The sequence below is a fragment of the Cherax quadricarinatus genome, chromosome 94 (assembly GCF_038502225.1).
Source record: "Cherax quadricarinatus isolate ZL_2023a chromosome 94, ASM3850222v1, whole genome shotgun sequence".
Lineage (NCBI taxonomy): Eukaryota > Metazoa > Arthropoda > Malacostraca > Decapoda > Parastacidae > Cherax > Cherax quadricarinatus.
The window spans coordinates 1722-29603 of record NC_091385.1 but is presented as its reverse complement, the minus strand read 5'-3'; the positions used below and the strand labels follow the sequence as shown (position 1 = coordinate 29603).

Sequence of the window (27882 nt, the reverse complement as noted above, 5' to 3'; positions counted from 1 at the left end):
CTAGGCCTCTGGTCTGCCATCTACCCCGCCTCAAAGGGGCTCGTGGGGATGGCAGTCTTATGAGCTGCAGATGGTAGCAAGCTCAGACTTTTACCTGTCCCATGTCTAACACCTCAATAAATATATTGGGTATATACCGGAGACATCAGTTGCTATGGGAACTGTCCGGAGATAATCAAGAAAAATGGAGTATAGATTGCGTGTTTCTTATGTCCGGTAAATAAGTGCTCATTATTATATATAAGCATATATGTATGCATGATATTAAAAAATATAATTTTGTTTATTTAGGTTACAGCAAATGCTCATTGAATCATTTATATGTTAAATCAAAGTCATTATGGCACGTGTTGAGACGCACGTCCCTCTCACCTTCAGATGTTGTGGCTGACGTTTGATCAATATACTCAACCCTGTCTCGTAGAACATATATTATAAAGGACATATGACTATAGCAATGACCTTAATTTAATGAAGTTAAATAGCAATGGAGCTTTTATAATTTAGAATTGATGAGAAAATAGTGGTACAATATGTTTTCCCAGTTTGGGTGAGTCGAGCAGCTGTCACTTAATTCAGTGTTGTATTGTCTTGCAGAGAGTGTGGTACACACGCTCCTTCCCTCTCCACCCCTTTATCTCTCTCCTTGCCTTTTATTTGTGCTTATTAACGGCGTCAACACATCCAATGGTTAAAAGAGAAAACACGTACGAGACGCGTCTTCGTCGGAACGGCCTAGGAGTGCTCCACCAGACATATAAGTGGCTTCATATGACACAGGAATTACACGATCATCTTATAGTGCTGGAAGGCAGTGAATGTAGAGTTATCAAGGCTCTAACACAACTCTAACTTATATCTGCTCTAATATTATCTCAGCCAATAGCATCAAACTAGCCCCGGTGTTGTAATATTATCTGAGTCACCAAATACTGCTAAATTCCGCTTAAATTCTCAAATTAAGCCCCATTTAAAATTCTTTTGAAGGTATTTTGTATAACTCCTAAGGACAGTATTTTTGTCCAGAAATATATCTTAAAACTAATTAATCCACATTTAAATTTAACCCCATTTTACCTAATTCATTGTATTCCTTTGAACAAGTTATATAGTGAAATATTTGATATTAGTCCCCTATTTAGCTACCAAAATAATATATTCATTGCATATATCTGAGTATATTTAGTCATCAAATCCCTATTTGGTCATCAAATAATATATTCATTGCATATATTTGAGTATATTTGGTCATCAAATAATAATATATTCATTGCATATATTTGAGTATATTTGGTCATTAAATAATAATATATTCATTGCATATATTTGAGTATATTTGGTCATCAAATAATAATATATTCATTGCATATATTTGAGTATATTTGGTCATCAAATAATAATATATTCATTGCATATATTTGAGTATATTTGGTCATCAAATCCCTATATTCAAAATGATGTCCCTACGAAATATTGCGAATATGTCCCTTAACATTCCCCTAAGAGCAGTGGTTGGTGGCACTAACCTGTTAGGTAGTGGCACTAATCTATCTAATACTGGCATCGTTGGGTGTGCCACCAACGTTGGCACTCAAGACTCATCCAGAATCCCCTTCAATCGGGGAGTTTTCATCTCCCAGTCTACAAACATCTACTCGAACCTTGCTTTCGAGGACTGGCTCTACAAGAATTGGTCATTTGAGAAGCGAAATGTGATGTTCATATGGCAGAATTCTCCATGTGTGGTGATAGGGAGGCACCAGAACCCATACGTGGAGGCCAACCTTCAGTACCTTGAGAGTGCTGGAGTACCTGTTGTTAGACGTAACAGTGGTGGAGGAGCTGTCTATCATGATGAAGGCAACCTTAACTGCACTTTCTTCACCACTAGGGACAGGTAATACCTCATTTTGTGATGAAATATATGAAATAGTGGTTAGGTAAATATGTGAGTGGGTGTGAGTTGGACCTGACAGGGTGGGCCATTGGTCTAAGCCGGGGGTTGATATGGACCTGTCCCACATGGGCCAATAGGCCTGATGAAGTGTTCCTTTTTAAGTTCTCGCTGCCAAGCAAGGGCCCCGTGGCCTGGTGGCAAAAGTTCTCGCTTCACACGGTGAGGGTCCGGGTTCGATTCCCGGCGAAGGGGTGGAAACATCGGACGTGTTTCTTTACACCGGTTGTCTATGTTCACCATCAGTAAAATGGGTACCTGGGTGTTAGTGTGGGTCGCATCCTGGGAGAAAACTGACCTAATTTGCGGGAAATGCTCAGCATAACAAGCGACTTTCTAACCATACCACGGGCGGGATTTGAACCCGCGGTCAGAGAGCCATTACGATTTCGTGAGTAAAGCGACTTTCTATATAGTAGTAGCTGTATAGCCCTTGTGGCTTAGCGCTTCTTTTTGATTATAATAATAATATATAGTAGTATGTCACTGATGTCAGCTATGATCTGTATACCTTGTACATGTACTTGTATACCTTGTACATGTACTTGTATACCTTGTACATGTACTTGTATGCCTTGTACATGTACTTGTATACCTTGTACATGTACTTGTATACCTTGTACATGTACTTGTATACCTTGTACATGTACTTGTATACCTTGTACATGTACTTGTATAATCTTGTACATGTACTTGTATACCTTGTACATGTACTTGTATACCTTGTACATGTACTTGTATACCTTGTATGTGTACCTGTATACCTTGTACATGTACCTGTATACCTTGTACATGTTGTATACCTTGTACATGTACTTGTATACCATGTACATGTACTTGTATACCTTGTACATGTACTTGTATACCTTGTACATGTACTTGTATACCTTGTACATGTACTTGTATACCTTGTACATGTACTTGTATACCATGTACATGTTGTATACCTTGTACATGTACTTGTATACCTTGTACATGTACTTGTATACCTTGTACATGTTGTATACCTTGTACATGTACTTGTATACCTTGTACATGTACTTGTATACCTTGTACATGTACTTGTATACCTTGTACATGTACTTGTATACCTTGTACATGTACTTGTATACCTTGTACATGTAGTAAATGAAGATATTATTATTATTACATCCCCATTGTTATTCATTTATATTTTCGTTTTCTCCATTCCCATTGCCAAGACAGTATAAATAATAAAGTATAAGTAATAATTAATATTTATTTTTACAAGACCATGTTACAGACGTAGTTGATGTCATTGACATACTATATAAAAAGCCACTGGTTATGCAGAGCATTTCGGGCAACTTCTACGCTGTATGACCCTTGTGGTTTAGCGCTTATTTCTTTATAATCGAGCAACTTAGATTAATGTGCACTAATCTTTTCAAGCATATATATGCATACATGCATGTCTGTTATTATATTATTGCAATGTAAATGTAACGAGATATTTAAACCGTTGCTTTCATGCCGGTTAAGGCATAACGTCAGTAGAAATAAGGTCACTGACTTTTTTGGGGGTTTATCCTATGTAATTGCACATGCTGCTTGGTTTAGCGATTCTTTTTGATTATAATAATAATACACATGCTGCTATGTATGATAATTTATGTGACTGTATTTATATGTACCCAAATGAACTTACTAAGGGTTCTTGATTTAATAATTAAGGTATTTGAGTGACGCGCGTATCCTCGATCAAATCTCCCATTCCCCAGGACCTATATTTATTTATTTATTTATTTATTTATTTGAACATGATACAGAGTAGAAAAGAATACAGTTAAATGATCCCCATGAATATAGATAGTACTTCTCCATGAATATAATTGTAATATTTTAGTGGGAGGAGGTTTCAGTATATGAGACGGTCAGTGACCCCCACCATTTCCCAGGCATGACGTGGAGTGCCATTTATTGCCGCTATATAAATATAAACCTTGTTACTCACCCAGTATGCTGCGCAATGTTTTAATGAGGCAAGACAGCCGCACGAGGATTTTATTTTAGATTATTATAACAGAACTAGAGGGGTACATAGTTACCGTCTGGTGAATAGGAACGATATAAAGAAAATTAGACTAATATTCTCTCGTCTTGCCTTACATAGGATCGAAATAGAGATTTCGGTTTTGTGTGGAACAGTTTGAGAACAGCTACGTGTAATCCTAAGAGGTGGTGCTATAAGGAGGAGGGGGAGGGAGGGAAGTGTACAAAACCGGTTTTGTAATCAAGTCATAAACATTCAGGTGTGGGGGGGGGGTTCTCTTGGATCCTGTCGCCTTGGCAAGATTCCGGTGCTGTTGCTAGGGCAGTCAAGATCCTGTGTCATGGATTAATATTAATCTGGGAAATTGCAGAACCTGTAGGAATTTACAGTGCCTAGGAAATAAGTAATTGGAAAGATAGCTTTAATTTCTTATAATAATCTTTCATTGGCTTCAAGGCTCCAGTTTGTCTAATGAAGGGTAGTAATGATTGAAATCTTGCTTGCTATAATTCTTGTCACAGTGTCATATAGATCAGGGTACCACACATGTGGCGGTGTTCATTGTTCACAATAATATTAGTCAGTTGTGGAGTTTCTCCTCGTGAACTCTGCCGGAGTTACTTACGAACGTCACGTGATCATCATGTGTTGAGTTTGACAGTATCATAAGCCGCAGGCTCATTATCTCTAATTTTTTCTTTGTTGAGTATTTGATATACTAAGTACTGAGATTAAAGTGTACTAGTTCCTGGATGTGTATTATTGAGGGAGTTTATATGTGTGGTGGAGTGTGGTAATAGTTCAAGGGTACCCACCATCATGGGAGGGATAACCTTGAAGCATTCTTGTTGCAAGGTATTAGAGGTACCCATATGTTTCTCTGATCATACCTACCATCCCCCAGGCGATGTATAACCATTATGAATTAAACGTTTCACAACTATAATAATAATAATTTGATGTTCTCTGAGCATGGGGCTGCCAGGAGTACCACCACCATTGTTAGTCTTGGCACAACCTTGGTACCTCTCAGGCAAGTGTAGCTGCCAATTTCTCTAACTTCAGTTTAGAGGAGAATGTTTTTATGATGGTGAATGGCTCTTGATCCAAGGAACTATAATTGCCCCTCCTTTTCCCGAATGCCTCTGCATGATAGTGGCTTTGCTTGCACCAATCAAATTATATGTAAATGCATTGTAACCTTAACAAAGAAATAAATTATTATTATTATTTTTTATTATTGCCTCCCATTCCCTAGGTGCCATATAAACCATTGGAGTTGAACGCTTCCTAATAATAATAATAATAATAATAATAATTCTTTAAAATCACATTCGCTGTTTTTTATATATCTGTATTGTTCACCGCTCCCCATGATTATAATTATAATAATATAAGCTATATTATGTCTGTCTTAATCAATAAACTTTATTTTAACATAACTAAACCAAGCTTACTATGTTTACCCAACATGCGGGATGTTTTTTCCGTTATATACGATAGATTTTATACACGAGGTAATGGAATCTGTTAGCATTGAGAATATCCAGCAGAATATTCTGATTGTTATAGGAGAGCAGGTGACGAGGCGTAATCTTATTTATCAGTAAGGCGGCGTGTTTAACCATCAGATAATGGGTAAGTGGGCAGGTATGGGTCGCATCCTGGGACTAAACTGACCTAATTTGCGGGAAATACTCTGCATAACAAGCAACTTCTATATAGTAGTATGTCATTGATGTCAGCTAGGACTGTATACCTTATACATGTACTTGTGGAAATAGATATTATTATTATTATTATTATTATTATTATTATTATTATTATTATTATTAAGTACAAATATTTAAAAAAAACTCATCTAGTTGGAAATATTTGAACGTTAGATAAATCTGGAGACGTGTATTGTGGTGTATAATGATAGTAATTTATGTATTCATAGGGATGTGGTTATTCCCTACACCTGTAGGAAATCACAATGATAATAGGAGTAACAAAACTAAAAGAAGAAACAAGACAATACCGTGTCTGAAACAATATACAAATAACCCGTTCGTAGGATTATTATTATTATCATGGGGAGCGCTAAACCCGTAGGATTATACTGCGCATGTGGGGGGGGGGGATGGAAGGTATTCAGGCTTAATTCAGGGATCAGAAGCACAGATCCAATTCCCTAGATCAAGAGCCCCTCACCAGCATCAAGGAACCTCCCTTGTGGGGACCGTACGTAGGAGACTTGGGACGAAGTTTTGGTCCGTGTTAGACCATGAACTAGACACTCTGGTGTAGCAAAATTAATATAGAAGTGTTCAAGGGAGATCCTTGATTCCGGTGAGAGGCTTTTCCTTTCCTTAGATCAAACGTGAATACCTCTCATACCCCAAGGCAGAGTATAACCCCTACGTGTTTAGCGCTTTCTCATGAATGTAATTATAGATTATTTACAAATGGGGTAAGAAACAAGTATTGAAATGCTTGTATCTTGCAGATTTTTGCATATTTGTAGGTTCAGCCCCGGGACCATTGTCATGGTGCAATACTCAAGACCATGATATATGAAACGTGCGTTGATGTCTGATAAATGTAGGCACATTGGCACATATCGTATCTGTGACAGGTCTACTTGCCATTATGCACGTCCACAGCCTTACTGCTGTTCAGCTATCATAACTTTGGGGTCCAGTCCCTGGACCCATTATGTACCTTTATAATCTTTTGACTACCGCCCACAGGATGGGTATGGGGTGCATAATAAACATTAAACTAACTGAAACCATGTTCTGTAATTCTTTATGAAATGTGGCACTCCAGTGGAAATAAGTCACTCTGTCAGACTTTTTTGGGTTATTCTAGGTACTTTACACATATGCTGCTGTGTATGATAATCTGTACCTGGACTTTACCTGGAGAGAGTTTCGGGGGTCAACGCCCCCGCGGCCCGGTCTGTGACCAGGCCTCCTGGTGGATCAGCGCCTGATCAACCAGGTTCTTACCTAATTGTGGTCAACCTAGTTCTTACCTAATTGTGGTTGCAGGAGTTGAGTCATAGCTCCTGGCCCCGCCTCCCTGCACCACGAGTTTCATCATACCTCTGCTTAAAGCTATGAATGGATCCTGCCTCCACTACATCGCTTCCCAAACTATTACACTTCCTGACTACTGTGACTGAAGAAATACTTCCTAACATCCCTGTGATTCATCTGTCTCTTCAACTTCCAACTGTCTCTCCTTGTTGCTGTGTCCCATCTCTTGAACATTGTCTGTCCACCTTGTCAATTCCTCTCAGTATTTTATATGTCATTATCATGTCCCCCCTATCTCTCCTGTCCTCCACTGTCATTAGGTCGATTTGTGTATACCAGAATAAATTTACACCACCTTAGTTCTTTGGTGGCGTTGTCGACATGTAGTTAAAAACACTAAGGCTTATGTAGGTAAATTTAATCGTACCTGCTGTTCGCCTAGCAATACGTATCCTGGAATATACCTGAAGAGGGTTTCGGGGGTCAACGCCCCAGCGCCGCGGTCTGTGACCAGGCCTCATGGTGGATCAGGGCCTGATCAACCAGGCTGTTACTGTTGGTCGCATGCAACCCGACTTAGGGTGAAAGATGAATTAAATTCCCTAATGGAAACAGTCACATCAGATATTTCCAGGGTCCTGTGGGATATTGGGCTCGACACTACAAATGTAGTGGAGACATTTCAACTTTTTTTTTTTTTTTAGGCAATCGGAAGTTTATTTAGGTACTGGTACATATAAATACAGTTACACAAATTATCATATGTAGTATTATATGTATAATACACTATGAAAATTTTACTGGCCAGAAATTAAACATAAATTAGACAGCTTATCTGAGGTTCCTGGAGTTGTCCTGTCCTGTCGCCTGATATCTCAAGTTATGCAGTAATGCACACCCAACAATTTCGTCTCCTATTTGAGAGGTATCAGCCCAATTTTAACCTCTAGAGCACGAAAAATTCTTCCTATTTCACCAACGTTTCTAATCCAAATTCAAAGAAAATGGCGACCGACCTCCCCAGCCGCAGGTTTCCCATTTTCGATAACATACTTCTTTTAAAAATACAATATAGGGCATCTGTTTACCTATAAATTACCATATTTCCAGAAAATATATACAGTATTTTCCACATACACAACCCACATATATGTGTAAATTACCCAGGATAACACAAAAAGGTCAAAAGTGACTTATTTCCAATGGGGTCCTTGAGTACTTGTTGTACTTGAAGTGCATAGCAAGAAACTCAATTTGCAGTATGTCCTTGTGCAGAGGTCGTGAATTATTAAATAAATGCCATTGCACTTTCTGACCATTTTAAGGTTAAGTAGATATGTCTTGACATCCTTGAGGTTCATTTGTGTCAATTTCCAACTGTCTGTTTCTTGCCCCTTAGTCTATCCGAGTCCACCCTATTCAGGCATTTGAATATTTTGCATGTCATTATCATGTCTCCCCAGGTTTTATCCTTCTATTCTCTTAATTTATTCACTGTATCCATTTCTATCTTGAATAATTAGGTAACCCCAAAGGGTAACCTGGAAATTTTAAGTGGTTGCATTATTCTCTTTTCTTCCAACATTTCAGTTTTTTCCTCCAACCTTTATATTTTCTTTTGCTCGTAACTCGAGAACCCTTCATCCATGGTAACGAGGACCCAATTCTAGGGACACAGTTGTTGGTATGGTAGGTACAATTTATGGGCCAGAGGAGAGGTTGCTGAGATGGTTTATTTAAACAGAACGAGTCAAGATTGGTTCTGAAAGTCAAGAACTCTGTGTTGATGGCTTCCTTAACTGACAGTGGGAGAATGAGAGGTGCTGTTATCATAAACCAGCATGAGGTGTAATAAAACTGAGAACTGGGCTTCCACCTTAAAACTGAACTGTTTGTCATATTGTTACTCTTTAGCTTGTGGAAACCACGACCTCAGTTTCATTGTAACTGACTCTTTCCTCCTTGCACTAAATAGCTGAGATCTGAAAGTAGCATGTTTGTATATGTAGCCAGGCACTGATATACTACATAATAAGAAAATGATTACAGCTGGCAGTGAGCATCTGGGGGGACTGCAGCTCTGCAGCTCCTATGGACGAGCCACCACTGGGACTCACCATGGGTTCAAACCCCACCTGTTCTGTGGTTCACTTTACAGAAGTTGGAAGTGTAAAGAGTACAGTAATATCTTAGCACTTTATGCTTTTGGAGGACTCCAGGAGCATGACAAAGTTGATAGCTTAGCTCAACAGCATTAAATACAGAGAATGTAATTTTTTCTTTCAATCAAAAGATTAAGAAACATTGTCAGAAAGAGATTATCACACTAGTTAGAAATAACACAGTACAGGTAGGAATCAGCAGATCAGTTCTCTATCATATTAAAAGATAATGATGTTGAACATATTTATAGAGAAAGTAACAAGGTCAGTAGACTGCAAGATATTATGATGGCTAGGTTATAGGTATCTCTGATGGTAAGATAAGATTAGATTTCGTTCGGATTTTTAACCCCGGAGGGTTAGCCACCCAGGATAACCCAAGAAAGTCAGTGCGTCATCGAGGATTGTATGCGATTGGATGCGACCCACACCAGTCGACTAACACCCAGGTACCTATTTGCTGCTTTTTTTTGTTTTATATATTTTATTTAAAACGTCATGTACAAATATATATAGGTACATATATCAATATGTAGGTGAACAGGACAACAGGTGTAAGGAAACACGTCGAAATGTTTCCACCCGCCGGGCCCTCTGTGTGTGAAGCGGGAGCTTTAGCCATCAGGCCACCGGGCCTGGTTTGTAGAGTGATGCCAGTGACTTCAAATGCAGTGTGTGAACAGAGACAGGGCCATACACTGGAACTTATCTAGTGTCCAAATATCCAGCTTTTCAGAAACACCTTCATGCAAACCCATCAGGATATGGCAAAAGATTTCATCATTAATGATATCTGAAATTTTCAGATTGTATTCACATTTTGTGTCGACTAACTAAATGAACTGATTTTGAGATCAAGTATGACCGGTGTTTCTTAGTGTTAAAAAGATGCTAAAACTTTTGGTGAATGTTGAGGCAGGAGTTATTACTTGTAGGTACAGTTTTCTTGTCTTCCAGTAAATGAGACACTTGGGGAACATTTAGGTATCTTTATTCTGGAAACATTTTGCCAGCCAGTGTCTTCAGTCCAATGTATTGAAACAGTGGCAAGTAATTTTGAGGGAATCAGTCTTTCAGCCTGGAGTCAGTGTGCTCAGTCCATCAATCTTGTTTTTCAAGATTAATGAACTGAACATACGTATTAGAAACTTGTGCAGGACTCTGCACTTTTCCTTTTGCATGTATTGCATTACAGGGGATAGGTTATGCAATACAGGGATACCTTTCTCAGACATGTAAATAGTTCATTATGTCTAACTTGTTTAACTATCAAAAGTTTGTGGCCCAGTCCCAGGACCCATTATATGCCTCTATAATATTTTGACTACTGCTCACAGGATGGCTATAGGGTACAAAATGGATATTAAAACTAACACTATCGGGTCACACAGTGACTGAAATGCATCTAGTTGGTATATGTCTTTGACTACCTGCATATTCAAACCTCTAGTTACCTGTGTTTTTCTCAACAGGTACAACAGAAAGGAAAATCTCGAGGTTATCTGTCAGGCACTTCAGGAGGATTTCGGCATTCAAGCCCACGTCAACCACAGAGATGATATCATCATTGGTCAGGACTTCAAGGTACATATGTAGCAGCTTGTTGAGTGATGTGGTTTTTCAAAAGCTATCATATTAGGTTGTACTGTAGGGTATAGTTAGAAGTCAGTTATGAGTGTAGGACAGTGCTAGGATCACAGGGTATAGTTGGAAGTCAGTCAGGTGTAGGATTGTGCCAGGATCACAGAGTATAGTTGGAAGTCAGTCATGGGTGTAGGACTGTGCCAGGATCACAGGGTGTAGTTGGAAGTCAGTCACGGGTGTAGGACAGTGCCAGGATCACAGAGTATAGTTGGAAGTCAGTCATGGGTGTAGAACTGTGCCAGGATCACAGGGTATAGTTGGAAGTCAGTCATGGGTGTAGGACTGCCAAAATCACTTAGTCGAGTGTGAGAGAGGGGTCACAGATGAGGGTGTAACACTGGGTCACAGGTGCATGTGTAATAGTGCTGGAATATAGATGTTTGTTAGTATACTCTCAGGGTATAGTACGTACATACAATAGTAGTCACACTTTTTTTTTTTTTTTTTTTTTTTTTCAACAAGTCGGCCGTCTCCCACCGAGGCAGGGTGACCCAAAAAAAGAAAGAAAATCCCCAAGAAGAAAATAGTTTCATCATCATTCAACACTTTCACCACACTCACACATTATCACTGTTTTTGCAGAGGTGCTCAGAATACAACAGTTTAGAAGCATATACATATAAAGATACACAACATATCCCTCCAAACTGCCAATATCCCAAACCCCTCCTTTAAAGTGCAGGCATTGTACTTCCCATTTCCAGGACTCAAGTCACACATAGTCACACGTATAGGTTTAAATTAGTGACAGGTGTGAGTGTAGGACAGTGTTTGGTGGAACACTAGTGTACAATTGTAGATTACCTGGAAAGTTATGTATTGTACTATTTTATACTATATATACATGGGGAAGCACTAAACACGTAGGGGTCATACATCACCTGAAGAATTGTAGGTAAGTAAACAGGTTTAATCACAGAAGGGCTTCCTTGGATCAAAAATCTTTCACCAATATTATAGTAATGCCCCTCCTGAAGGGGTGGATTTACCTTACAGATATTAACAGACAGTTCATAAATAATTTGACAAGACTAGTATCTCCATACAGGGGAACAGATTCTACAGTGAGGTTGTAGAATACACAGTTGTAAGAAACATATTGTAATTGTTGAAGACATGTGACCATGATTACTCAAAACATTCTTGGTTTACCAGTTACTTAAATAGAATGACTTGCTTAAATCTTAATAACACATTTACAAACAAATCCGGGCCAGCTGGCCCAGCGGTTAAAGCACTGGCATGTGAGTTTTAGGACTCACCAGTGGTGGCTCGTCAAAAAATAGAATGGGGGACTGCATGACTGCAAGTCTCATACAACAGCATAATAAACGTTATTAAAGTAGTGTGCTCTATCAAATGCAGCTCTTCACTGCCAGATGTAATGCCAGTAATACTTATACTATCGTACCACATCAAACTTCTACTTTTAATCTTTTTTATCTTGTTCAACCAAAAAAAAAAAAAAATTCGCTTATAAATACATTGAAAACAACATACAACAGATTTTTCATGTAATATATTTGTCAGTTGCAAGTTATTTTAGCGTAAGGTTGATGAAGTCATACATCTGGCATTGAGCATCTGGGGGGACTGCAGCTCTGCAGCTCCTATGGACGAGCCACCACTGGGACTCGCCATGGGTTCAAACCCCACCTGTTCTGTGGTTCACTTTACAGAAGTTGGAAGTGTAAAGAGTACAGTAGAGTAATATCTTAGCACTTACACTTACACATATTACACTTATAGAATTTTATTCTTTCAGGTGTCTGGGACAGCAGCAAAGTTGGGCCGTCAGTCAGCTTATCATCACTGTACCTTGCTGGTTAGAACAAACAAACAACAGATGAAGCTGGCTCTCCAGGGAGATAAGGTAGTTACTGCTAAATGTTTATAATGAATCCTTGGCTTCTTAATCTACCTTTGGAATATTTTTTAATTATTTTTTTTTTTATTATCACACCGGCCGATTCCCACCAAGGCAGGGTGGCCCGAAAAAGAAAAACTTTCACCATCATTCACTCCATCACTGTCTTGCCAGAAGGGTGCTTTACACTACAGTTTTTAAACTGCAACATTAACACCCCTCCTTCAGAGTGCAGGCACTGTACTTCCCATCTCCAGGACTCAAGTCCGGCCTGCCGGTTTCCCTGAATCCCTTCATAAATGTTACTTTGCTCACACTCCAACAGCACGTCAAGTATTAAAAACCATTTGTCTCCATTCACTCCTATCAAACACGCTCACGCATGCCTGCTGGAAGTCCAAGCCCCTCGCACACAAAACCTCCTTTACCCCCTCCCTCCAACCCTTCCTAGGCCGACCCCTACCCCGCCTTCCTTCCACTACAGACTGATACACTCTTGAAGTCATTCTGTTTCGCTCCATTCTCTCTACATGTCCGAACCACCTCAACAACCCTTCCTCAGCCCTCTGGACAACAGTTTTGGTAATCCCGCACCTCCTCCTAACTTCCAAACTACGAATTCTCTGCATTATATTCACACCACACATTGCCCTCAGACATGACATCTCCACTGCCTCCAGCCTTCTCCTCGCTGCAACATTCATCACCCACGCTTCACACCCATATAAGAGCGTTGGTAAAACTATACTCTCATACATTCCCCTCTTTGCCTCCAAGGACAAAGTTCTTTGTCTCCACAGACTCCTAAGTGCACCACTCACTCTTTTTCCCTCATCAATTCTATGATTCACCTCATCTTTCATAGACCCATCCGCTGACACATCCACTCCCAAATATCTGAATACGTTCACCTCCTCCATACTCTCTCCCTCCAATCTGATATTCAATCTTTCATCACCTAATCTTTTTGTTATCCTCATAACCTTACTCTTTCCTGTATTCACCTTTAATTTTCTTCTTTTGCACACCCTACCAAATTCATCCACCAATCTCTGCAACTTCTCTTCAGAATCTCCCAAGAGCACAGTGTCATCAGCAAAGAGCAGCTGTGACAACTCCCACTTTGTGTGTGATTCTTTATCTTTTAACTCCACGCCTCTTGCCAAGACCCTCGCATTTACTTCTCTTACAACCCCATCTATAAATATATTAAACAACCACGGTGACATCACACATCCTTGTCTAAGGCCTACTTTTACTGGGAAAAAATTCCCCTCTTTCCTACATACTCTAACTTGAGCCTCACTATCCTCGTAAAAACTCTTTACTGCTTTCAGTAACCTACCTCCTACACCATACACTTGCAACATCTGCCACATTGCCCCCCTATCCACCCTGTCATACGCCTTTTCCAAATCCATAAATGCCACAAAGACCTCTTTAGCCTTATCTAAATACTGTTCACTTATATGTTTCACTGTAAACACCTGGTCCACACACCCCCTACCTTTCCTAAAGCCTCCGTGTTCCGATAATTTATTATACTCTTGTTCTATATCGGTTAGCTTATGATCATTGAATTTTTGACATCTGTCAGACGAGCAACTAGTGTTAACTTATATTATGCACATATAACCCCGCACATAGGAGCAAGAAACTTTTGATAGCGTTTCGGTCTGATTTGAACCATTAATGAGTTACACAGTGCGTGACTAGTTAAGTCGGACCGAAACATCATCATAAGTTTCTTTCTCCTCTGTGTGGGTTATGAATATACATATATTATATGTTATCTTCATTTGGGACAGAATATCCAGAGCAAAGCAACAGCTAGTATACCAGCACTGGTAATGAATCTGCACGATGCCAATGAAGACATCTCGGTACAAAAGCTCATTTCAAGCATTGGTCGCAAATACCTAGAATCTTCCACAAAAGGAATAGACGCTTCCTCACAGCAGATGTATCAACTTTCCAATGGCTACACATTGATAAATCCCACTGATGATTGGTTCCCAGGTAATCCCTTCTGTAATTAAGGAATTATTATCTTTAGCTGGAATACTAGATTTCTAAATACTTATGGATATCTGAATTTTGTAATTTTAAAAGTTTAGACAAACTGACAGTTGGATGCAGTGCATATATTTATTATGAGAAGGCCTTGCCCATGCAGTAGCTTTATCAAGATTAGATAAAGCCCATTGTATGGGCATTGCATTGTTAATAAAGGTATGCACTGCATGTCAGTGTCATGCCAATAACCAAAGCAATTTAGTTTTAATCTAAAAAGTTTTGAGAATGGTTCTTGGTATTTGTGCATTTATATGGTGAGGAAGTACAGGAGAGCAGATAAGAGTATTATATGGGTAAGAATAGGATAGCAGATGAACAAGGAGGCTTTAGGAAAGGTAGGGGGTGTGTGGACCAGGTGTTTACAATGAAACATATAATTTTTTTTTATTATCACACTGGCCGATTCCCACCAAGGCAGGGTGGCCCAAAAAAGAAAAACTTTCACCATCATTCACTCCATCACTGTCTTGCCAGAAGGGTGCTTTACACTACAGTTTTTAAACTGCAACATTAACACCCCTCCTTCAGAGTGCAGGCACTGTACTTCCCATCTCCAGGACTCTAGTCCGGCCTGCCGGTTTCCCTGAACCCCTTCATAAATGTTACTTTGCTCACACTCCAACAGCACGTCAAGTATTAAAAACCATTTGTCTCCATTCACTCCTATCAAACACGCTCACGCATGCCTGCTGGAAGTCCAAGCCCCTCGCACACAAAACCTCCTTTACCCCCTCCCTCCAACCTTTCCTAGGCCGACCCCTACCCCGCCTTCCTTCCACTACAGACTGATACACTCTTGAAGTCACTCTGTTTCGCTCCATTCTCTCTACAAGTCCGAACCACCTCAACAAGACTTCCTCAGCCCTCTGGACAACAGTTTTGGTAATCCCGCACCTCCTCCTAACTTCCAAACTATAAATTCTCTGCATTATATTCACACCACACATTGCCCTCAGACATGACATCTCCACTGCCTCCTGCCTTCTCCTCGCTGCAACATTCATCACCCATGCTTCACACCCACATACTCTAACTTGAGCCTCACTATCCTCGTAAAAACTCTTCACTGCTTTCAGTAACCTACCTCCTACACCTTACACCTGCAACATCTGCCACATTGCCCCCCTATCCACCCTGTCATACGCCTTTTCCAAATCCATAAATGCCACAAACACCTCTTTTGCCTTATCTAAATACTGTTCACTTATATGTTTCATATATGAAGGAGGGGTGTTAATGTTGCAGTTTAAAAACTGTAGTGTAAAGCACCCTTCTGGCAAGACAGTGATGGAGTGAATGATGGTGAAAGTTTTTCTTTTTCGGGCCACCCTGCCTTGGTGGGAATCGGCCGGTGTGATAATAAAATAATAAAAATAATATGTTATATGTTTCATATAAGTGAACAGTATTTAGATAAGGCTAAAGTGGTCTTTGTGGCATTTATGGATTTGGAAAAGGCGTATGACAGGGTGGATAGGGGGGCAATGTGGCAGATGTTGCAGGTGTATGGTGTAGGAGGTAGGTTACTGAAAGCAGTGAAGAGTTTTTTCTAGGATAGTGAGGCTCAAGTTAGAGTATGTAGGAAAGAGGGAAATTATTTCCCAGTAAAAGTAGGCCTTAAACAAGGATGTGTGATGTCACCGTGGTTGTTTAATATATTTATTGATGGTGTTGTAAGAGAAGTAAATGCGAGGGTCTTGGCAAGAGGCGTGGAGTTATAAGATAAAGAATCACACATAAAGTGGGAGTTGTCCCAGTTGCTCTTTGCTGATGACACTGTGCTCTTGGGAGATTCTGAAGAGAAGTTGCAGAGATTGGTGGATGAATTTGGTAGGGTGTGCAAAAGAAGAAAATTAAAAGTGAATACAGGAAAGAGTAAGGTTATGAGGATAACAAAAAGATTAGGTGATGAAAGATTGGATATTGGATTGGAGGGAGAGAGTATGGAGGAGGTGAATGTATTCAGATATTTGGGAGTGGATGTGTCAGCGGATGGGTCTATGAAAGATGAGGTGAATCATAGAATTGATGAGGGGAAAAGGGTGAGTGGTGCACTTAGGAGTCTGTGGAGACAAAGAACTTTGTCCTTGGAGCCAAAGAAGGGAATGTATGAGAGTACAGTTTTACCAACGCTCTTATATGGGTGTGAAGCATGGGTGATGAATGTTGCAGTGAGGAGAAGGCTGGAGGCAGTGGAGATGTCATGTCTGAGGGCAATGTGTGGTGTGAATATAATGCAGAGAATTCGTAGTTTGGAAGTTAGGAGGAGGTGCGGGATTACCAAAACTGTTGTCCAGAGGGCTGAGGAAGGGTTGTTGAGGTGGTTCGGACATGTAGAGAGAATGGAGCGAAACAGAGTGACTTCAAGAGTGTATCAGTCTGTAGTGGAAGGAAGGCGGGGTAGGGGTCGGCCTAGGAAAGGTTGGAGGGAAGGGGTAAAGGAGGTTTTGTGTTCGAGGGGCTTGGACTTCCAGCAGGCATGCGTGAGCATGTTTGATAGGAGTGAATGGAGACAAATGGTTTTTAATAATTGACGTGCTGTTGGAGTGTGAGCAAAGTAACATTTATGAAGGGGTTCAGGGAAACCGGCAGGCTGGACTTGAGTCCTGGAGATGGGAAGTACAGTGCCTGCACTCTGAAGGAGGGGTGTTAATGTTGCAGTTTAAAAACTGTAGTGCAAAGCACCCTTCTGGCAAGACAGTGATGGAGTGAATGATGGTGAAAGTTTTTCTTTTTCGGGCCACCCTGCCTTGGTGGGAATCGGCCAGTGTGATAATAATAAAAAAAAAAAATGGTTAAGACAGCAGCAAATATTGCAGAGAATAAAAATAAGAAAAATATATTAAGAGATTGAGAAGACGAGGAGACCTGACGAGCAAATGTACCTGACAGCTTAACAGAAGTGCTGGTAATTTAGATGGAGAGGTGTTGGTATGGAAGAGATGGAGAAAATATTTTGAATTGTTAAATGTCAAAGATGACAGGGGGACAGTGATTTTATGCATGGGGCAAAGAGGAATAGTATCTTAATAGAAAGGAGCTGGAGGTGAGTGCAAAGGATTCAGGACTCGGCATATTTTTCTTGAGGACTGTGAACCATATTCTGTGTTTTTACCTTGTTAATGGACCATATGAGTATACAGTGAGCATCTCATGTTGATTATACATGTGAAGACAATACTGTATGTGAAAAGGATTGTGGATGATTTTGAAGTAGTATATTTTAAATTAGATAAATGCAATACAGCCTCTCCTCACTTAACAATGGAATTCTGTTCCTAAGACCACATTGGTAAACAAATTTGTCGCTAAGTGAGGAGCATACTGAGTTCTGTTCCTAAGACCACATTGGTAAACAAATTCATCACTAAGTGAGGAGCATACTATAATGGTAGTGGGTTTGTGTCAACCATCTTTGATATTGTTTTAATGTCACCTTTGTACTATTTATAACATTTTGTATATTTTAAATGTTTATACAGTAGTGTACTGTATATTGTAATAAACAGAATAGAGGAAATCAGCTCTAACATACATTATTTAAGTATGGATACTGGTCAGAGAGCTCGTTGTAAGTCCGAGTCGTTGGTAAACGAGTACATCACTAAGTGAGGAGAGGCAGTACATATTTGGTTAATTTGTATCAGGTGATATAATATGATACAGGAATCCCATATGGGTCTTTTAAACTATTTTAAGTAATTACAGTAGTCTTCACAAATGTAGTATTATAACCATGATTAATTTGTTTGATAACTGAATTATGTATTCAGAGGGAAGCACTGAACCCGTTAGGGTCATACCATGGGATGTATTAAAGTTCTCTAGCAGTAATTTTTATTAGTGGTAAATTAGAGAACTATTATATTCGTGGGTAAGCGCTTAACCCAAAGGGCTCGTACAGTAGCTGGGGAAAGAGAAGTAATCAGGTTTGATTCAAGAAAAGGGAGGGCAGCTCCAATTCCTTCAATCAAGAGACCTTTACCAGCATACAGGCACCTCTTTTGAGGGGAGAAAAGTACTGAACCTTGAGATATACTTCAATACCCAAAATTAGTTATGTATTACATATTATAATTATATTAAGAAATGAGCTAAACTATATGTGTCTTGGGGTGTCCAGTTAAGTGAAGTTCCTTGATGTTCGTGAGGGACTCTTGATCCAAGGACTTGAACTTCTTCCCTTTCTTGGATCAAAGCTAATTCCCTCCCATTCCCCAGGCACTGTGCTGTACTAAATATATGGGTCTTGCAGAAAATATCAGCATTACTCTTATTATAGGCTGTAGAGGAGTAATTCCAACATGGATGGGTATAAAAATGCACATATAACCCGCACATAAGAGAAAGCAACCTATGATGATGTTTTAGTCCAACTTGGACCATTAACTAGTCACACTTTCACTGGGACTACATTTCACTCAGGGTCAGGTTTCATCTAGTCATCTAGAGGATACTTTTTATATGTATACTCAGAGTGGTAAAAACAATAAAAAATCTTATTTGTGAGGACATGGCAGTGAGTTTTTATTACAATCAGCCTTCTGGTACATTACCTATTTAAATTTGAGTTGCTGTTTGATTATTGAACAGACATTTCCCATACAAGATTGTGTGTCAAGTTTTGTGCTGGGCTGAGAGCACCGTTGTTCTGTTTGGTAGTGTATGTTGTGCGGATGGTCACTGATCTCGCATACCATTGTGGCATCTCAGGATGCCATACTTATTATAAGTGGAGAGGACAACTAGAGAAAGGTGCTGGGAATTGGTGATTGGCACAACAGACACTTGATAAAAACCAGGGTGCTCTCAGCTTAGAGAAACCATTTCAACACATTATGGGGAAACACCTGGCTTATAATCGAATAGTTCAGCCATAAATATTTGACCAGCAGGCTGATGGGAGTCCTCTGCTACCTACATCACTGGCAGATGATATAAGATTCTTCATTTTTAAACACGTATACAGTCTACAGTATACTCAGGTGTATGTATATATTGTATCTTGTGTATTACTTGATGAAGCTCAACCCTGAGCAAAACAGTCTAAATAAAAGACTTGTCTTCAGAATGTCTTTATATCCAAGCTTCTATTATGCGTATCCAAAACATAAATACAGAACTTTATCCACATCTTCATTCAACTTACCTGAACAACAGATACATGCCATATGGAATTTATCTTTCTGTTCCCTTCAAAGCCACAAGGCTATTATATTCATAGAGAGAGGGCCCAGAGGAGGTTAGGAGCTAGTACATGCCAACCAAGTTTTGAAGTTCCAGAAGGGCCAGGAGCTGAGTATGCCCAGAAACACAATTCTGAGATTTAACAATAATATAATCAAGGTAGGCACTAAACTCGAAGGGTCATACAGCTCTTATGCCTGGGGAATGGGAGGTAATCAGGTTTGATCCAAGGAAGCGAAGGATAGGACCAATACCTTAGAGCTCATTCCTGAGAGTCGAGATACCTCCCTCTTCCTCTAAGGGTCACGGCCATGAGGTATAGTGACTGACAAATATTTTAACTAATAAGCAATAGGATGGCTAAATTATTGCATTCCCTCCTTTCTTAGGACTGGCTAAAGTGGAGGCTGAGTTGTCTTCATATTCGTGGTTGCATAATAAAACGCCTCGCTTCACTATTACTCGTCCAGTTACAGTTCCTGAGTGTGTGGCCCATAATACTACAGTCAACATTGCAGTGCAGGTAAATTGTTAAAATACATTAAGTAGAAAGAACTAAGATTTACATACTGTAGTACTGTATTCAGTTTTGCAGTTTACTGCAGTTTATCTCTACATTCATTTTTTTTTTTTCTTATTCGCCGGTATTCTCCCGGCTCGGGTCTTTTCCAAGTAGTGGTGACCCGGCCTTGGCTCCCTATCCGGGAAGTGTCTCGAGATGTAAGTCTCCCATGGGAGGAGGTACAAGTACCCCCTCATGTTTGGGACCAAGTGTCCCCAGGCCTAGCCACATTCCCCGCCCTCACAGGGCTTGTAGGGAGAAGCTAGGCCTCTGGTCTTTACATTCATTGAGAAATTCTTAACTTGATAAGTCATACAGTGGCTTGAAATGAGAGGTTTGATTCAAGGAGTGGCAGGTAGCTGCAGTTTCCTGAATCAAGAGCCTTTCATTATTGTCATGGGATTTAGCTCGAAGTGGAGAATCCCTTTAGTTATACATAGAATTTTGAACAAAATATTTTGTTATCAAAAAAGAATATAGAATTTTTTTCATATAATTATATTTTACTGTGATTGTGTGTGAATGATGGTGAAAGTGCTTTTCTTTTTTGGGTCTCCCTGTCTCGGCAGGAGATGGCAGATGTGTTAAAAAAAAAAAAAATACTGTACTGTCTGTGTACTTGCCTATACTCACCTAACTGTGGTTGCAATTGTCAAATATGTGTATACACCTACACACAAACATACATACATACATATATGCAAATACACACATACACACATATATAGGCAAGTATACACAGAGTGCAGTGCATATCTTATTCATAGTATTAGTTTACCATTAATGTATGGAAACTCAATGGGTAAACAGTATGTTAAATGAAAATACCATATTAATACTGGTAACTCGTGTGCAGTACTTGGGAATCCACAGACTCCTCAGTCTGTGGATTCCCAAGTACTGCACAAGTGTCCCAAGTACTTCGTCTCGACAGACTGATGAGTCTGTGGAGACGAAGAACGTTATCCATGGAAGCAAAGTGAAGAATGTATCAGAATATAGTGGTACCAACACTGATATGGGTGTGAAGCATGGGTGGTGAGTGTTACAACAAGAAGGCTAGAGGCAGTGGAAATGTCATGTCTGAGGGTAATGTGCAGTGTGAATATAATGCAGAGAATCTGTAACTTGGAGATTAGAAGGAGGTGCGGGGTTTCTAAAAGTATTATCCAGAGGGCTGAGGAAGAGTTGTTGAGGTGATTTGGACATTAGAGAGGATGGAACAAAATAGAATGACTTGGAGGGTGTATAAGTCTGTAGTGGAAGGCTGGGTATGGGTTGTCCTAGGAAAGGTTGGAGGAAGGGAGTAAAGGAAGTTTTGTGTACAAGAGGCTGGGACTTCATCAAGCATGAGTGGGCATGTTAGATAGGAGCAAGTGGAGACGAATGGTTTTTATGACTTGATGTGCTGTTGGAGTGGAGTGTGAGCCTGGTAACATGAAGGGATTCAGAGAAACCTGTGAGCCAGACTTCAGTCCTGGAGGTGGGAGGTACAGTGTCTGCACTCTGAAGGAGGAGTGCTGATATGATGCAGATTTTTTTTTCAACTGTAGTATAAGCACACCTCTGGCAAGACAGTGATGGAGTGAATTATGAAAGTGCTAGATAAAAGGACACAGGTGCAACTTTTCACTCTCCAGGAGCTTTGTCAAGCCATTACAAATAATAAAAATCTTTCTTTCTTTCAACACACTGGCCGTATCCCACCGAGGCGGGGTCGCCCAAAAGGAAAAACGAAAGTTTCTCCTTTTACATTCAGTAATATATACAGGAGAAGGGGTTACTAGCTCCTTGCTCCCGGCATTTTAGTTGCCTCTTACAACACGCATGGCTTACGGAGAAAATTAAAAGTGAATACAGGAAAGAGTAAGGTTATGAGGATAACAAAAAGATTAGATGATGAAAGATTGGATATCAGATTGGAAGGAGAGAGTATGGAGGAGGTGAATGTATTCAGATATTTGGGAGTGGACGTGTCAGCGGATGGTCTATGAAAGATGAGGTGAATCATAGAATTGATGAGGGGAAAAGGGGTGAGTGGTGCACTTAGGAGTCTGTGGAGACAAAGAACTTTGTCCTTGGAAGCAAAGAGGGGAATGTATGAGAGTATAGTTTTACCAACGCTCTTATACGGGTGTGAAGCATGGGTGATGAATGTTGCAGTGAGGAGAAGGCTGGAGGCAGTGGAGATGTCATGTCTGAGGGCAATGTGTGGTGTGAATATAATGCAGGGAATTCGTAGTTTGGAAGTTAGGAGGAGGTGCGGGATTACCAAAACTGTTGTCCAGAGGGCTGAGGAAGGGTTGTTGAGGTGGTTCGGACATGTAGAGAGAATGGAGCGAAACAGAAAGACTTCAAGAGTGTATCAGTCTATAGTGGAAGGAAGGCGGGGTATGGGTCGGCCTAGGAAAGGTGGGAGGGAGGGGGTAAAGGAGGTTTTGTGTGCGAGGGGCTTGGACTTCCAGCAGGCATGCGTGAGTGTGTTTGATAGGAGTGAATGGAGACAAATGGTTTTTAATACTTGACGTGCTGTTGGAGTGTGAGCAAAGTAACATTTATGAAGGGGTTCAGGGAAACCGGCAGGCTGGACTTGAGTCCTGGAGATGGGAAGTACAGTGCCTGCACTCTGAAGGAGGGGTGTTAATGTTGCAGTTTAAAAACTGTAGTGTAAAGCACCCTTCTAGCAAGACAGTGATGGAGTGAATGATGGTGAAAGTTTTTCTTTTTTGGGCCACCCTGCCTTGGTGGGAATCGGCCAGTGTGATAATAAAAAAAAATAAGAATTAGAAAGAAAATAGAAGAAAGCCCAGAGGGGTGTGTGTATATATATGCTTGTACATGTATGTGCAGTGTGACCTAAGTGTAAGTAGAAGTAGCAAGACATACCTGAAATCTTGCATGTTTATGAGACAGACAAAAAACACCAGCAATCCTACCATCATGTAAAACAATTACAGGCTTTTGTTTTACACTCACTTGGCAGGACGGTAGTACCTCCCTGGGTGGTTGTTGTCTACCAACCTACTACCACAGGACGGTAGTACCTCCCTGGGTGGTTTTTGTCTACCAACCTACTACCACAGGACGGTAGTACCTCCCTGGGTGGTTGTTGTCTACCAACCTACTACCACAGGACGGTAGTACCTCCCTGGGTGGTTGTTGTCTACCAACCTACTACCTATAACAATAAAAATAATAATAATAAATTTATTTCAGCATGATACATGTTTATACAAAGGAGTATAAAAATTGGGTATACATTCCAAAAGCCCCTTTATATGCAGAGCATTTCGGGCAAACTTAAGACTAACTTAAGATTAATAAGGCAATAACAGTGTGGTAATTTTGTACATATGGTCATTAGATGAGTTTACAATGAATACAAGAGAATTGAATATTCTATAAATTCATGCTATATGGCTTTAATAAGTTTGGTAGAGAGAAATTACATTGGACACATTAAATGATTAACATTTGAGAAGATTACAGATATTAGAGTAAGTATACACATATTGATTATAATGTTTTACCTATGATCATGATATTGAGCAAATGCATGTATACAGTGGACCCCTGCTTTATGATCAGCTCCCAGTGCGACCAATTATGCAAGTGTATTTATGTAAGTGCGTTTGTACGTGTATGTTTGGGGGTCTGAAATGGACTTATCTAATTCACAAAATTCCTTATGGGAACAAATTCGTTCAGTACTGGCACCTGAACATACTTCTGGAATGAAATAATATCGCAAACCGGGGGTCCACTGTAGTTGTTACATATGTATTTATGACGACTGGGATAGGTTAAGGAGATAACGTGTTTTTTAACTGCAGTTTTAAAAATGCTAGCAGAGTCAGTGGTTCTGGAGATTTCTGGCAGTTTTTTCCAGATTTTGGGTCCTTGTATGTACACTGAGTTTTTGAAAAGATTTAGCCTGACACAGGGAATGTCATAGAAATTTTTGTGCCTAGTATTATGTGTCTGGGTCCTACTGCAACTGTCAAAGTACTTCAGACTGGGATTTATATTAGAATTGATTGTTACGTAAATGTAGGTTGCTCAGTGGTGTGAGTGAATGGAGGGTATTGATTTAGGTATTAGAGTGAGGTGCAAGGCATAATACTTGTAGCTAGTAGTAATAATACTAGTAGTAATAGTAGTACTTGTGGTGGTAGTAGTAGTAATAGTTGTAGTAGTAGCAGCAGCAGCAGCTGTGTGATGGAGGGGTTTGTTTTGAGGAGGTTCTTGCATTAGTTGCATATGTGTCCTTTTATCTAACATCTTTATTGCTGAAATATTTCAGCTATGAGGCAGGCCCTTCCAGTTGAACATAGATGACAGTAGAAGAGACTGGAGACAGTAGAAGTAATTGAGGTGACCAGTCCCTCATCCTTGATGTACTTGGTGGCGAGTTCTGTAGCCTGCAGGACAGATTACCACATGTCAAAGCTGAAGAACGGTTCATGTCACTTTTACTGTCTACAGTGTTATAGTAGCCTGCATTCAACTGAAAAAGCAGAAGCATCATTTGGATATTTAGTAATAAAAATATCCAAATGATGCTTCTGCCTTATTAACTTGTTAGTATTGTATATCAATAATATGGTAATTGGTGTGTCACTTTCAGGTTTACCATGGCAAGGTTGAGGATGTAAAAATAGCAAGTCAAGATGTTTGTCCAGATGTTGCAGACCTGATTAATGAAATTGGTGGGGCATTAAAGGGATCACAGTACACACCTGCAATTTTCAATGATTTAGCCAGTCGAATGCGTCTTCCACAGCCCCTTCGGAACCAGCGTTCTGTGATGTAAACTGAAGGATAAACATTGAGCTTGAGATAGTTTTGAAGATATATTTATTTTGGTAGCAGGGTTTATTTTCATACATATATACATATAGATATACACTGGTGAGTGATGGGGCTGCTTCAGCTGATTTACAGATTAGAGATGAAGCCGTAAACATTGTTTTGTCCTCAACCTTTATCATATATTCATGGAGAAGCTCGACCCTCTCATAGGGGAATGAGAGACAATCACATTTGATCCAGATAAAGAGGGAAGGCTTGTTCCAGTTCCTTTGATGAAACTCTCCCGGTATCCCTTACACATTGTAACATCTATAGAGTCAGTTTGAGAATGGTCTCTTGACTAAAACATTTAATGTTTCAGCTTCAGTTTTGAGTTAATTTATTGTGCTTACAGTATTGTGTTATATTCTTTATGGGACTTTTAGAAATATTCTTCACTTACTAAATAATGTTCAGAATATGACAAACTTTTGTACTTTGCTGCTTATATAATAGTGAAATATCGATGTGATAAGTTTATTAAGTACTGTATACGTATACGTATACACCTACCATCCGACTTACGACCGAGTTCGGTTCCGAGAAACCGGTCGTAAGTCGAACTTTACTACTGAATATCAACGAAACATTTTTGTAATGTCTTTATTTTAATGTTTTCTTTTGGTATTTCATGTTTTACTTTACTTTTTATGCTGTTAGTACTGTATTTTATACTGTAAGGTTTAGGATAAACACTGTGTACAACACAAATAGTTGTTTATTTCCCAGAAATTTGGCATAAAAAACACGGTCGTAAGTCGAGTGGTCGTAAGTCGAGCAAGTCGTAAGTCGGATGGTAGGTGTATATTTATATATGGATCTGTTAATTTTAGTAATATAATGGGTTATACTGTGTGTTACAATCATGGTAAGTTCTCAACCAGTAAGAGGCCACACACTTCTTGAGGAATAGCAGTAAATCAGCTTTGATCTGAGGAAGGAGGTCATAGCTCCAATTCCTTGGCTCAAGAGCCCCATTAAAAAACCATACATGGAAGATATTTTAAAACTAATGATGGCTATGTTGCAACACAATTTGCTTATGCATTATATTATGCATTATATTAAAGCTAGCCCTTGTGGCTTAGCGCTTCTTTTTGATTATAATAATAATATATTAAAGCTTTCCTATATACGTATGTATACATATTGTGTTTGGCATTTCCTAAGTTTGCATAGTACAATAATTTAACCTTTAAACTGTCCAAACATAAGATCTACGTCCACATGCGGGAGGCTCCAAACATAGATCTACGTCCACATGCAGGAGGCTCCAAACGTAGATCTACGTCCACATGCGGGAGGCTCCAAACATAGATCTACGTCCACATGCAGGAGGCTCCAAACGTAGATCTACGTTTTTTTTTACATACTTTCAAATGGAGAAAATCATGGTCGGAGCGCTATGCACATGAACGTAGATCTACGTTTGGACAGTTTAAGGGTTGAAAACTACTATATACAATAATACTAGTATGGTATTGCCTATACAGTGGACCCCCACTTAACGATCACCTCCCAATGCGACCAATTATGTAAATGTATTTATGTAAGTGCGTTTGTACGTGTATGTTTGGGGGTCTGAAATGGACTAATCTACTTCACAATATTCCTTATGGGAACAAATTCGGTCAGTACTGGCACCTGAACATACTTCTGGAATGAAAAAATATCGTTATCCGGGGGTCCACTGTATAGTATTTGAAAGAAAATGTACACTATAGTATGTGAAGTACATATTTTATAATTTTTTTAAAGACCGATTAAATTTTGACACACTGAACACTGAATTTAGAGGTTGATGGGGAAGAGCAGGAGGCAGGTGATGGTAGTTGTGCACGAGACAAATTATGCTTGTTGGTTTCAGAATTTTCCATTATTATCATTATGGCAAAAACAAATCTTGACTTTGCACATGTTCCAGATTTCCAAAGTTCACTAAATCGAGGGTTTCATCCCCGAAACCCTCTCTAGGTATACTCCAGGTAGAACTCACAAAATCGTAATAACGCAATTGCAAACAAACCATGGAACTGATGGAGTTCAAACCTCACCAATTCTGTGGCTTATTAGACTATCCTAAAATATATAATGTGAAAAATAATGGTTACCAAACAGTTCCAAAATGAGCATCACATATTGCAAATCAATTTCTTTGTTTTACTATGATCACATAGATTAAAACCTTCCATTATTAACTACCTGTAACCCTTTTGGATGGCAGGATTGTTGGCAACACTGATAGACATGATATACTTATTTTAATTCTTATTTTAGATAACAGTTCACTCTGTAAATGGGGAGTCTTTAATTGAGCTATGTGTAGAAAGAGATTTGGTAATAAGTAATACATATTTTATGAAAAAGAGGATAAATAAATATACAAATTCAAATTCAAAGTTTATTCTCTATAAGGATTACAATGCTGAGTTTACAGAATTTGGTTATTGTGTGGTTTACATGTAGTAAAATAATAATTACAGAGTGTACCACTAGAACACCTAGCATGGCTAGGCATTTCGGGCAGACTTAGATTAGT

The 27882-nt window shown here is 39.5% G+C and overlaps 1 protein-coding gene across 1 annotated transcript; it reads left to right on the top strand.

Annotated features, from left to right (window-relative positions):
* The first annotated feature begins 1280 nt into the window (after positions 1 to 1280).
* On the top strand, positions 1281 to 25948 carry Lipt1 (Lipoyltransferase 1). The gene is made up of 6 exons (XM_053794315.2): positions 1281 to 1897; positions 10629 to 10740; positions 12566 to 12673; positions 14476 to 14686; positions 20320 to 20453; positions 25120 to 25948. The coding sequence occupies exons 1-6, from the start codon at positions 1455 to 1457 to the stop codon at positions 25303 to 25305; spliced, it is 1194 nt and encodes a 397-aa protein (XP_053650290.2). The 5' UTR covers positions 1281 to 1454; the 3' UTR covers positions 25306 to 25948.
* The last annotated feature ends 1934 nt before the right edge of the window (positions 25949 to 27882 follow it).

Coding starts and splice junctions, on each gene's coding strand:
- Lipt1 (XM_053794315.2), top strand. CDS start 1,455: ATGATGTCCCTACGAAATATTGCGAATATGTCCCTTAACATTCCCCTA. Junction 10,741..12,565: donor TCATTGGTCAGGACTTCAAG/GTACATATGTAG, acceptor TTATTCTTTCAG/GTGTCTGGGACAGCAGCAAA. Junction 20,454..25,119: donor CAGTCAACATTGCAGTGCAG/GTAAATTGTTAA, acceptor TGTCACTTTCAG/GTTTACCATGGCAAGGTTGA.